The sequence below is a fragment of the Amphiprion ocellaris genome, chromosome 2, assembly GCF_022539595.1.
Source record: "Amphiprion ocellaris isolate individual 3 ecotype Okinawa chromosome 2, ASM2253959v1, whole genome shotgun sequence".
In the NCBI taxonomy this organism is placed as follows: Eukaryota; Metazoa; Chordata; class Actinopteri; family Pomacentridae; genus Amphiprion; species Amphiprion ocellaris.
In genome coordinates, this window is record NC_072767.1 from 16,492,479 (window position 1) to 16,506,228 (window position 13,750).

General features: G+C 38.8%; 1 protein-coding gene and 1 non-coding gene across 2 annotated transcripts in view; one reads left to right on the forward strand and one right to left on the reverse strand.

Moving 5' to 3' along the window:
* The window catches only part of aspm (assembly factor for spindle microtubules), a 31,185-nt gene extending 30,745 nt beyond the window's left edge, over positions 1–440 (reverse strand). Inside the window, exon 1 of the mRNA XM_055004213.1 lies at positions 28–440. Within this exon, the coding sequence (XP_054860188.1) occupies positions 28–303 (276 nt within the window). The 5' untranslated portion in view covers positions 304–440. The remainder of the gene's footprint in view (positions 1–27) is intronic.
* Positions 441–1,037: 597 nt separating this feature from the next.
* Positions 1,038–1,109, forward strand: trnah-gug (transfer RNA histidin (anticodon GUG)). Its single transcript has one exon. It is a non-coding gene; the product is annotated as a tRNA-His (tRNA).
* The last annotated feature ends 12,641 nt before the right edge of the window (positions 1,110–13,750 follow it).

Sequence of the window (13,750 nt, forward strand, 5' to 3'; positions counted from 1 at the left end):
CGCGGGTAATTAACAGTTAACACATACCTGGATCGTGAACGTGTTGTAGTCCACAGAAAAGCCTTTACTAGATGGGATCTTTTCAATAATAACCTCCGCATCTCCGTCCACTGTGGGGTTCTCTATCCGCAGAACAGCCGACCTGGAGGTGCCCAACTTTACTGTCCCGAAGGTCACAAAAGGAGCCTTTGAAAACTGGATCAAACTCAAAACGGGAACATCATTCTCCTTGTTCGAGTCGTGTCTCCTTACTGGGCTGAAGTCCATGCGTCCTCTTCGTGCTGAACTTACCGTTTCAGCCATTTTACATTAAATTCGCAGTCTACTCGCTAGCTACGTGTCATGTTGTTCGCGTTGGTCGTTTAAAATACCTCTCTATCCGTATAAACGGTTTACTCACCGCTGATAGCAGTCTGCTAACAAACGTTAAACACGCTTCCTTCAACAACACACTGAAAGACGACCTGGTTTGAAATTCGGTGGTGGTGTGTCCTCAGCCAATGACAAGCGAGACATGACCACGTCATGCCCAATGAGAAATCAGAAAACATCAATCCGTACGAATACACAGCTGTCGACCAATCAGCGCTCGAGTACGTTTTTAAACTGCCATAATCCCTGCCCACATCCTGAGACACTGAAAAACTAAGATGTATCACTCTATGAATTTTGTCACACCCAGAGAAAAAATGTATTTCGAAAAAATTTGATCTAACATGGAATTAATTCTGAGAATAAAAGCTGCCGAAGAGTAGACTGCATGGGGTTAACGTCTTTGCTGTAAACCAGAAAGTGGCCCACAATTTCAAATTTGTGTGATGAATCAATATATATATATATATATAAACGATCTTTGATCCAATGTGAACGCTATTGCTCATTCGCGTTGAACTGAAATCTCCATGAATATATCTCCAACTTCATTTGTTCCTGAATTGATCTTTTCAGTTACTCATATCAATACTCAACTACCTGTAGGATCACTAGAGTTAAGTATGTTTGCTGAAGCACAGAGGACTCCATCTGGTAGACAGCTCGCCGTGATCGTATAGTGGTTAGTACTCTGCGTTGTGGCCGCAGCAACCCCGGTTCGAATCCGGGTCACGGCAGTCTTTTAAATGCTCTCTCAAAGTCCCATGAATTTGCAATGATACAATCTTCACCGACGAAATGTCTTGCAGGAGATTATTAACCTGAAAACAAACTCAAAAAATGCTAGAAACGAATGCCTAGTGCAGCTTTTCTTTTCTCAGAACACTAATATCGAGTCCTGGCAACATTACAGTACACGAGCAAGCACATTCAGCGTTCAATGAGTCACCAGAAATTTCCTAGTAAATGGTAGGTCCCTGTTATAACCAGCTGAGGGCAGCCTTGCTTAGGAGTTAAGTATAGCTTATATTCAAGATCCACACGTAGTGATGGCTGATCGAGGCTTTGTTGAAGCTTCGACACTTCATTCAAAACATGGTTCATTACTCGAGGCCTCAATGACACACAGTGCTCGAGTAGGACATCTAGTGGTCAATAATATGAAGTGCAATCAAGACGTGGTCGGTTCATGGATTGTTTTGGATTTAATTCGCCATGCACACATTCCTGTTTGACTACACTAGATGATTGTATGGGTTGTAGTGGACACAAAAATAATATTACTAGTAATAATAATAATGACAATAACTATTGAAGAGCACGTTTCTTATTTCCCATGTTTGTCTGTATCCCTATATACTCTTTGCTTATATTCTATGTTATGAAACATTTAAACGGTGCTGCTACATTCATGAGATGCTCTACAAATACAGACTGATGTCATTTTCACATGGGGCTGGTGCAAATAAAGATTTTATGGATTATTATGGATTTTGGCAAAGTATGTCTTGGGGTTTATTGGTAAAGAGGTCAGTAAAGAGGGTGTGCTTATGTAACTGGTTATGAGTTTTTATTGAGAAATAATTTATCAACAGTTTTGGGGCCACTGTTCCCTCTAAGCTACGTGCGATACTTTTTTTTTTTTTGCGCATTTATCATCTATTTTTTTGCCATTTTCGAGTTTTTTTTAACTTGAGTCTCGACTCGATCGTTTTTCTCAGGAGGTTGGACTTCAGCCTTTGTGCTGGAGGGTTGAACCCTCAGTTCCAAGACTTTCAAAGCCTCCAGACCTCCCGAGTCCTCAGGACCTGAGCTTTCACACAGTCTGAGGGCTGAAATTTTCTAAGTCCCACAGTAGTTCTCTGTTAGACTGAACTTCCAGACAGTCCAAGGACTGATATCTTCTAAGTTCCTGAGTACTTCTCTGTTAGTTTGAACCTTCACACAGTCTGAGGACTGAAATCTTAAAAGTTCTTGAGTAGTTCTCTGTTAGTTTGAACCTTCAGACAGTCTGTTAATGTTTCGATTAAATCTTGAAGGTTTTTCTTTTTAAATGTTTTACCACCTTTTAATGTTTAATTTTCTTTTTAAATCCTTCATTGTATTTTCAGTGTAATTCCTATTTGAACTTTTATTGTCTTTAAGATATAATTTTCTAATTAAACATTTCATTTTTTAATTAAATGTTTCGTCTTTTATTGGATAGGTGTAGTGAGAGACAGACAGGAAACGGGGGAAGACTAGCAGCAAAGCACCACTAGCGGGACTCGAACCCGGGACACTGCATTGGGGACCAGCCCCTGTACATGGGTCACCTGCTTAACCCGTTGAGCTATATGGGTACCCATGTTTTGTCTTTTTAAGGGTCTAATAATCTGATTAAATGTTTTGCATTTTTAAAAATGTTTAACATTCTTCTTGTTTAATTGTATTTTTTAAATGTTTAATGATGGAAAATACTTCATCTGTAATTTCTGATATTTGTATTTTAAAAATTTTGTTTAATTTCATAATGACATGTATTGTATCTTGTTGAATCATCTCATTCAATATTTTTGTCTGTTTAATAGAGTTAAATATTAAATTACATTAAATTATATTAAACAGACAAAATATTGAATGAGATGATTCAACAAGATACAATACATGTCATTATGAAATTAAACAAAATTTTTAAAATACAAATATCAGAAATTACAGATGAAGTATTTTCCATCATTAAACATTTAAAAAATACAATTAAACAAGAAGAATGTTAAACATTTTTAAAAATGCAAAACATTTAATCAGATTATTAGACCCTTAAAAAGACAAAACATTTAATTAAAAAAATTAAATGTTTAATTAGAAAATTACATCATAAAGACAATAAAATTTGAAATAGGAATTAAACAGAAAATACAATGAAGCATTTAAAAAGAAAACTAAACATTAAAAGGTGGTATATGTACATATAATTTAATTGTATTTAATGTTTAACTCTATTAAACAGACAAAATATTGAATTAGATAATTCAACAACATACAATACATGTCATTATGAAATTAAACAAAATTTTTAAAATACAAATATTAAAAATTACAGATAAAATATATTCCATAATTAAACATTTAAAAAATAAAATTAAAGAAGAATATTAAACATTTAAAAAAATGCAAAACATTTAATTAGATTATTAAACCTTTAAAAAGACAAAACATTTAATTAAGAAATTAAATGTTTAATTAGAAAATTACATCTTAAATTTCTTAAATCTTTTTAACAATAAAACTTTCTAAAAGTTTTATTGTATTAATTTTTTTTTTTGTTTGATTTAATTGCTTTTTGTTATGTAGTTTATTTCTTTAATCTTCTTTTTCTGTCAAGATTTTAACCCCAACCTTAAAAATGAAACAAACCCTTAAATCACAATGAAAATACTTCTGTTGTCACAATCATGAGTTAGTCAGTTATTCAGTTTATCAATTCAACTTTATTTGTTTAGTACCTTTTACACAGATGACAAAACTAAACAAGCAAAGAGAAAACACTATGATTAAAACTCAAAAACATTAAAAAAAATAATAATAATAATAATTTAACATGGTAATAAAATATGTTGTGTCCAGGGGATGGAGGGAGTTTATTGAAGTCTTCTTGGGCTCACATGGGAAATCATTTAATATATAAACTTGATATTCAGTCTAAGGAAACTGCAGAGCGACAGAAGAACCAACAATATCTCCTGTTTTCTCCTTTAATAAGTCGACTCTTCTTGTGCTTTCAGACCAAAGAACTACAGACTCTTCACAACCTGCTCAAACTCTTGGTACAGGACCTCACCACACGGGTCAAGAAGGTTTCCGTCTCATTTCTACTCTGAAGCTCACCTTCTCCTGCTCAACCTGCTGACAAATGTTTCTGCTGCTCTAAAGTCTGGTCTCCAGAACTTCCTAAAAACTCTCAAAGTCTCTTCTGCTGCAGGTTGCTTTGTAGAACTGTTGCAGAAAACCTCACTAAACCACATGGAGGGCCCTCAAGATAGTCGTCCAAATGAAACCGTACAAAAACCAAACTAGCACAACCCAAATGCTAAAGTCTCCTGCAGCCTACCAGAGAACCTCTGAGAACAGAGAATCAGGACAGGAACTCTTACCTTCTGGACAACCAACATTGGTTCTCAAACAAGAATACAGAATGTGTCTGACCAAAAACCTCTGAAGACTCACTACAGCCAAGATAAAGACACAACTCAGCTGCAACAAATCCACTAATCACTGCACACATTAGGACCATGTGCTAACTGTGGCTAAAGAACCACATTTACCAAGACAACTATCCAGTACAAAGCCCTAAAACACACCAAGAAACACATTAAAGATGATTTTACTGCTGGAAGCTGCAAGCCAACGCCTAAAGAACAAACTAAGCAATGGAGCCAAACCCAGTTCTGTGGTGAAGACAAGCAGAGGAAATGTTTGTCTGCAGCTAAATAAAGCAAGAAGACACTGAGCTGCTCAGGTGTTCCTAATAACACCAAGCAGCCACCTGGACAGCCAATAGGAACACAGCTTACTGGGAGTCCAGAGGGTGGGGTTAGTGAAGGAAATTTAGTTTAAAGTTGAAGCAGAAAGTTAATAAAGAAAGTTGAAAACCACCTTCTGATACCTGAAATCTCTGAGTTTTCACACAAAGAATACCTGAACATGTCAAACTGGTTCCATAGTAGAACCATCATTGTAAAAACATCATAGTATGGTGTGTTGCTCAAAAAACATTAGGACTCGGCTGTCAGGGGACAAACATGTAAGAAACATGAGAACAGAGAGAACCCAACCAGTAGGTCACAGTTTATCATCCCCCAGTCATCTCCTGAAGTCCATATGGTGAGAGACATCAGTATCTGGTTGTTAATTTACCAGAGGATGCTTATAATCATGCTGATGTGGTCTGTACTCTACAGTATTTTAGTGACTCAATAAATGCATAAGTTGTTTTTTTTAAATGCTTTTTAGTTTTTAATAAACATTTAAGAGCCTATATGTAATCAATAAATGACCTTTGCCTATCTTAAGAAAAACTCACTCAGAACTCTGATATGTTAACAGTACTAAATAAATCAATAAATACATGCATACACACAAAAATAAGTTAATACATTAACTGTGTTAAGATAAGATTTAGGGCTGCACAGTGGCGTAGTGGTTAGCACTTTCGCCTTGCAGCGAGAAGATCCCTGGTTCGCGTCCCGGCTTTCCCGGGATCTTTCTGCATGGAGTTTGCATGTTCTCCCTGTGCATGCGTGGGTTCTCTCCGGGTACTCCGGCTTCCTCCCACAGTCCAAAAATATGCTGAGGTTAATTGATTACTCTAAATTGCCCGTAGGTGTGAATGTGAGAGTGATTGTTTGTCTATATATGTAGCCCTGCGACAGACTGGCGACCTGTCCAGGGTGTCCCCTGCCTTCGCCCGAGTCAGCTGGGATAGGCTCCAGCACCCCCCGCGACCCTAGTGAGGAATAAGCGGTGTATAGATAATGGATGGATGGATGGAAGATAAGATTTAGATTTTTTAAAAAGTTGTTTATGTTTTTGCAGAATCCAGTATTGCTCACTGGTTGGTCATTACATTTTATTAGCTTGATTTCACTGTTTAAAATGATGCCACCTCTTTTCAGACAGAACCTGTGATAATAAAACAATACAAAATTTTTAGTTCTGTGTTAATAAAGCACTTAAAGCTTTAAGTATGGCTAAATGCTTTTTTCAAAATTAAATATATCACTCCTTAGGTGGTAGTGGCCCCAAGTTCAGTAAAGTTGGAAAGATATTCACAGATTCGGACTTCCAGCATCAATAACTCATTAGATATAGGTTGTCAAAACATAAACGGTGCCTCTTTCCCATTGTTGCAAGGCAGACAATGTGCTACAAGCCCAGTTTTATCAAAAGTAGCTGTCTTTCAAGCTACAGGAATAACATTGGTGTCTACGGAGTGAACAGGGTCCGTCTGCAATTTGCAAAACCACTGCAACAGTAAAGAGAGACAAATATTCAATAACTTCACTCTTATACATTGTAGTGTCACTAAAATCACTGCAGCCTTCAACTGGCTCCTGTTGACAAAGTGTTTTAACAGAAATGTAAATGCTGTAATTTGATTCTTTTAATGAACCATGTAACTTGAATGGATGCGATGCTGGTGTGACCACAGTGCACACGTCTGATGTTGCTCACAGTGGTCCAAGGGACGCTCAGGGAGTTTGTGTGTTTGCTCACACTCATGAAAAATTACAGGGAACATTGTTTGGGACTCAAGCAGTTCCTTCTTTTACTCACTATCTCCCCAGCCTTAGAAAAAAAAAAACCTGTTCACACGGCACAGATGAGGTTGAGGTACACAGGAAATGTTTGGCTCCATTGTACAAGTTTGGGTAAACGGTTTTGTGGGTTGCCCAGTAAGCCAGTGGGTCTGCCGTTCTTTCTACAATTGCATTCGCTGTGGCGCTTTGCATTTGCCAGGCTCTACTTGCGTCTTCGTCTAATAGGCTCCACAGCTGAACTGAAAAATATTGAAGATCATCATCATCATCACCAGAAATGTCAGTCATTCCCTATTCAGAAGAGAAAAAGAATACCAGTGGAAGGTGCTGCTGGTGGTGGAGGACGAGGCTGTGGTGGTGCTTGTGACGTAGATGACTGCTGCTTGGTATTCTTTATGTTAATTGTTGTGCATTCTGTTATTAAATGTTCTTTCACACTGGCTGCCACTCTGATTGGTGAATCCAAAAGTTTTGAACTGCAGAGCCACGTGCAGCAACAGCCAGTGAACTGTTCTTTTCTTTGGTTTGTAGTCTGTCAGCTAAGCACCTGACAAGGTTCTGTGCCAGGTGTTGTGGCATGGGGGTGGTGAGTTGGGAATATATATATATATATATATATATATATATATATATATATATATATATATATATATATATATATATATATATATATATATATATATATATATAAAAAATCTATCTATCTATCTATCTATTCTCTACGAAATACGAAATCTGACATACTACTAACTCTCAAAGCAAAAACAACAGCAAAAAAAAACAATCTACTCTGCGAAAGACAATTCAAATGAACAACACTAAATAGGGATCTCCTATCCCGGAACACTCGATCCCGCTGAGTGATTCACATAACAAACCGAACCAATCAGGTGATTCGAAGCAGTTGAGTGCTTCAAACGTCACTGAAGTGATTCAAACGTCACGAGTCACGTGACCAAACCACGCCTCGGCACCGTGGCTCGATATGTTTGCTTCATGAGCAACAGCGCATGTGTCGAAGCCTCGGGTATCAGAGGACCGTCACTATCCACATGTCACATGTCCATACTGTATGTACCGTTAAATGCATACTCTATGGACCTCGAAAAAATACAAGATAAACATTGGTAGACAAATGTCCTAAAATATCAACATAAAGAGCAAAACATAAGCATAAAATCTAAAAATACACATTGTACTAGGACAATAAATAAAAAGAAAAAAGTCACAATGTCATAAGAATGCGGTAGAGATTACAATATGAGTCCTATTCTAGGAAGAACCTCAAACAGTTCGCAGTAAACAGTGTGTTCAAACGGCAGAAAGCCATCTTGTAAACAGAGATGGTTTACTGTTTCTTCTTCTGTTGCTGATTTGCTCGGGTGCCCAGGAGGAGGAGAATCTTGTGCTGGTTCAGTGTTTTAATATGGATGGAGGCAAAGTAACTCCAGAAAGAAGCTGAAACACTGGAACTGCATAGCTATAGTCTGGGGTGTTCTGTGATGATTCACTGGATGAGAATCAAAATTGTAAGAACTTTTTGGGAATTAAGGTTAATCTTTGGTTTTGTTTTGTTTGTTGGTATATGATATTAAAATCTTTGTTTGGGTGCTCCATAGTTATTCAGATTAAAGAAGCCGATAGAGTGTGAAGGGATTTTTTTTCTTGGCAAACCACTAAAAACATTGAAAACATATACTACTGTTCAAAAGTTTCTTTATGTGAGGGGTAGAAGTGACTGGACATTATTTATTGAGTAGAGTCAAACAGAGAACAAAACAATGCAAAAAATAGATTGGGTATTATTTGAAATACACATTACCGTTCAAAAGTTTGGGGTCATCCAGACAATTTCATGTTTTCCATGACAACTCACACTTTTATTCATGTGCTAACATAATTGCACAAGGGTTTTCTAATCATCATAGCCTTTCAACACCATTAGCTAACACAATGTAGCATTAGAACACAGGAGTGATGGTTGCTGGAAATGTTCTCTGTACCCCTATGGAGATGTTCCATTAAAAATCAGCCGTTTCCAGCTAGAATAATCATTTACCACATTATCAATGTCTAGACTGTATTTCTGATTCCTTTAATGTTATCTTCACTAAAAAAAAAATGCTTTTCTGTCCAGAATAGGACATTTCTAAGTGACCCCAAACTTTTGAACGGTAGTATAAGTCAGAGTAGGGTGGAATCCCAAAAAAAGCATAAGCTAGAAATGCTCAAGTAAGCAACAGAAACCTCAGCGATGTGTATACAGCACTTGAGTAACTGTGCTTTTTTTGGTTCTTGAACGTGTTTAGAGGGGATCGTCGAGGCAACTTGATTGATTTATAGATGTGAGGATACTGCTTGCAGACGTTATCATATGGCTAGCCTCCCCCACCCACACAGTAGAGTAGAGTAGTCGAGTAGAGTCGAGCCGAGTAGGTGCTAATGGCAATGCGCATCATCTATCCCTTTTACCCTCTACTGTCTCTTTCTGTTGGACCCCCACCACACTGTCCTTCTGCCCTGAACTGATTTCCCCACAGAGGGGCTGTGAAGATATGCTAATGTAAATGCCACGCCTATGTATGAGTGGATACAAGAGTGCTGATTCACCACTTGCTTTGCTGACACTGCAGTTCTATGATAGGAGACAGCCAGGAACAGAGGGGTGGTCTAAACAGCAAAACACTCACATCTGTTTTTTATGCATTGTTAGTATTTATTGTTTCAATTGAGCGGCTTAGCTAGATAATCTTATTCAGATCCAGATGTCTTTTTTAAGAGACCGACCTGTGTACTTGAGCGCACAAATACAATTAAAATATGGCAGAGACAGAAGATTCACACACACACATTAGTTAAAAATTTGGAACGCAATCAAAAATAAACTTATAAATACTTCTGAGCGTGGTACTACTAATTGTGAAATATCCTCTGACCTGACATCGTATTCCTTTGGGAGCAGAGAACAGATGTCATGAGGATGTAAGCAGAGTCTTGTAGATGAATGCTTCGGTTTGTCATTGGTGTCACGCATGAAGATACAATGGTGAGAAGAAATTATTACCTGTGTTAGAGTGCAGTACCCAATGGTGGAAGGCATACTAAGGAAAAGTAACATCTGTATTCACGTGAATGGTTGTGGACACTGCTGATGCATGTTTGGTATTATTCTACTAATTTATAGATTCTATACATGCACAGTCAGTGACCATTTACGCTCACTTTATTAGGTACACCTGTTCAATTGTTTGTTAACGCAAACAACTTATTAGTCAATTACATGACCGCAACTCAATACGTTTAGACATGTAGACGTGGTCAAGACAACTTGCTGAAGTTCAAACCAAGCATCAGAATGGGGAAGAAAGGAGATTTAAGTGACTTTGAACGTGGCATGGTTGTTGGTGCCAGACATGTTGGTCTGAGTATTTCACAAACTGCTGATCTGCTGGGATTTTCACACACAATCATCTCTAGGGTTTACAGAGGATGGTCTGAAAAAGAGAAAATTTTCAGTGAGTGGCAGTTGTGTGGATCAAATGCCTTGTTGATGTGAAAGGCCAGAGGAGAATGGGCAGACTGGTTGGAGATGATAGAAAAACAACAGTAACTCAAATAACCACTGGTTACAACCAAGGAATGCAGAATACCATTTCTGAACCTGATAGTACCATATTACCCTAGCAGAACTCTTCGCTCTCAGACTGCAGGCTTACTTGTTGTTCCTAGAATCTCTAAAAGTAGAATGGGAGGCAGAGCCTTCAGTTATCAGGCACCTCTCCTGTGGAACCAGCTCCCAGTTTGGGTTCGGGAGGCGGACACCCTCTCTATTTTTAAGACCAGGCTTAAAACCTTCCTTTTCGACAAAGCTTATAGTTAGGGCTGACTGGGTGACCCTGACGGGGTGAGCTGGTGTTTTCATTTGCACAACTGACTTCCCCTCTTGACGTCCCTTTAGTTTGCCCCTAGTTATGCTGCTATAGGCCTAGGCTGCTGGGGGACCTCTCTGGATGCACTGAGCCCTTCTCTAACTACCTATGTATTTACTATATATACCATTATTGCATTACATTCACTCTGTTTCTTTCTGTGTCCTTTCTCCGAGTGTCCCTGGTCCCAGAGCTGGATGCTGGATGCTTCAGATGTGTGGCTGTGTTTTATGGTCCTTGTGTCCCACCCCCCCACCTCTCTATCTCTACCCCTCTATCTGTATCCCTCTATCTCTATCTCTACCCCTCTATCTCTACCTCTCTACCTCTTCTGTCCCTCTCAACCCGCCCGGCCAGCAGGCAGATGGGTCCCCCCACATTAGAGCTGGGTTCTGCTCGAGGTTTTTTTCCCTGTTAAAAGGGTGTTTTCCTTGCCACTGTCGCCTTTTGGCTTGCTCTGGGGGTCAGGCATATGGGTTCTGTAAAGCGTCTCGAGACAATTTGACTGTAATTGGCGCTATATAAATAAAATTGAATTGAATTGAATTGAACGCACAACACATCCAACCTTGAAGAATATGGGCTACAGCAGCAGAAGACCACACCGGGTGCCACTCCTGTCAGCTAAGAACAGGAAACTGAGGCTACAATTCACACAGGCTCACCAGAATTGGACAATAAAAGATTGGGAGAACGTTGCCTGGTCTAACGAGTCTCCATTATAGCCGCGACATTCAGATGGTCAGAATGTGTTGTAAATAACATGAAAGCATGGATCCATCCTGCCTTATATCAACGGTTCAGGCTGGTGGTGGTGGTGTAATGGTGTGGGGGATATTTTCTTGGCACCCTTTGGGCCTCCTAGCACCAACTGAGCATGGTTTAAACCCCACAGCTTACCTGAGTATTGTTGCTGACCATGTCCATCCGTTTATGACCACAGTGGACCATCTTCTGATGGCTACTTCCAGCAGGATAATGCACCATGTCACAAAGCTCACATCATCTCAAACTGGTTTCTTGAACATGACAAAGAGTTCACTGTAGTCCAACAACCTCCACAGTCACCAGATCTCAGTCAAATAGAACCTTTGGGATGTGGTGGAACGGAAGATTGGCATCATGGATGTGCAGCCGACAAATCTGCAGCAGCTGTGTGGTGCATTCATGTCAATATGGACCAAAATCTCTGAGGAATGTTTCCAACACCTTCTTGGAAGTATGCCACAAAGAATTAATGCAGTTCTAAAGGGAAAAGGGGGGTTCAACCTTTCACTAGCAAGGTGTACTTAATAAAGTGACCAATGAATGTATATTCCCATGGATGGTTGTGGACACTACTGCTGCATGTTTGGCATCAGTGAGTAAATACATGAATGTTGGGAGAAAACAGGCAATTTAAGCCAAGAAACTCTTAGCACAGTCAGCGTATCAAAGAGTTTCAATCAGAGTCCTGCACACTGTCTCACTTGCAAGATACATTTCGGCACTAAACCATCATCAGGCAAATAGTTTGGTACAAACAGAGAAGCCATCTTATACAGAGAGTGGCTGTCACCCTGCTGCTAATGTACATAGTCCACATACCATGGGGAGGTGTGAATTACTAAAACATCCACCAAACAACTGTTCCCATTAACACATAGAAAAGAGAATCGTAAACTAAATTATTTGAATAGCCTGGGTAAAATCCTAGGATAAGAGTGCTTAGAGCCTGCAGCAATATCAAAAACCTAAAATTGCAAATAAAGAAATAACCCCCCAAAATGAGGTGAGCATCAGTTATAAAACATCACAGCAATAAATTTCCTTGAAATCCTCCATAAAAAGTGAAAGCAGTCATCATGTTACTCATATGCCTGATTAGTCCACAGAGCTGGGTACCACTGCTGTGTAAATCCACTCTTCATGTCCACTGTTGTCTCCATGAAGTGACAGATCCTTCTCAGTCTGAAAAACTGCCTCATGTGGAGATAAAGTTTGATAAAGTTCCAGAACTTAAATAAAGTTAGACACCGTGCAGAAGTCTGTTTGAAACTGGGGTGAAATAGAAAACAGTGGGCTACAACATGAGAAAATTCACTTAGTTACATTCCACCATTGCAGTTAGCTACATAACATGACCATATCGAAGAGCACACATAAATGGAGGTTGTACAATGGATGGAGAATGTACTACTGGATAGTAAATGTGTGTGCAGGTCCAACCATGGACTCACACAAACTTTGTTTCAAGATTGTCCTTTTTATATATATTTTTAACACTAGAATACAGATTCCTGAGCTTTTTCTGGGCTGTGTTTGTTGCATTAGGCAGAAACAGGTTGTGGAACTTCTGGAACATTTCACAGGATGCTTGTGTGAATTGTTCAGGGATAAGTGTGAATATTGATGTATGAGGAGATGTTAAGTGCTCTGGGGAGCTGCATGTATTCCTTTTTGTGTGCTAAATAGAGAGCACAATTGTTACAGTTGTAATGTTAAAAGTGTCAGAGTCAAAACTGGCTAGGATTAGGTCTGAACAATTGATGGATTTCAAATTGAAATCCTGTTTTGACACAATGCAGTCAGCGAGTCACAAAGGCTGAAATTTAGGATGTAGTATGTATATTATTTAAGAACTTATAAGAATGGCCTTTGCAAGAACATGGCTAAAAACTGGGACAGAAATGCAGTTCAGTAAATCTTAGAAAAAATATAAGTTTATACTAGTTCTTTATTAATAAATGACTATTCATACAGGGCTGTACAGTGGCTTGGTGGATAGCACTGTTGCCTTGCAGCTAGAAGATCCCTGGTTGGTATCCCAGTCTTTCTGCATGGAGTTTCTATGTTCTCTCTGTGTATGTGTGGGTTTTCTCCAGGTACTCTGGCTTCCTCCCAAAGTGCAAAAACATGCTGAGGTTAATTGGTGATTCTAAATTGTCTGTAGGTGTGAATGTGAGTGTGATTGTTTGTCTCTATATGTAGCCCTGCAGTAGATTGGTGACCTGTCCAGGGTGTCCAAGACAAATAAACAAATGTTACAATTCAAATAGAAAAGCTAGTGTAGCATGGTATATACAAAAGCATAAAAATGTTTATAGTGTTATTTAAGTGACACAGCCCTGCAGATTATACAGGAATGTGCAAATCTTATATGTAGAC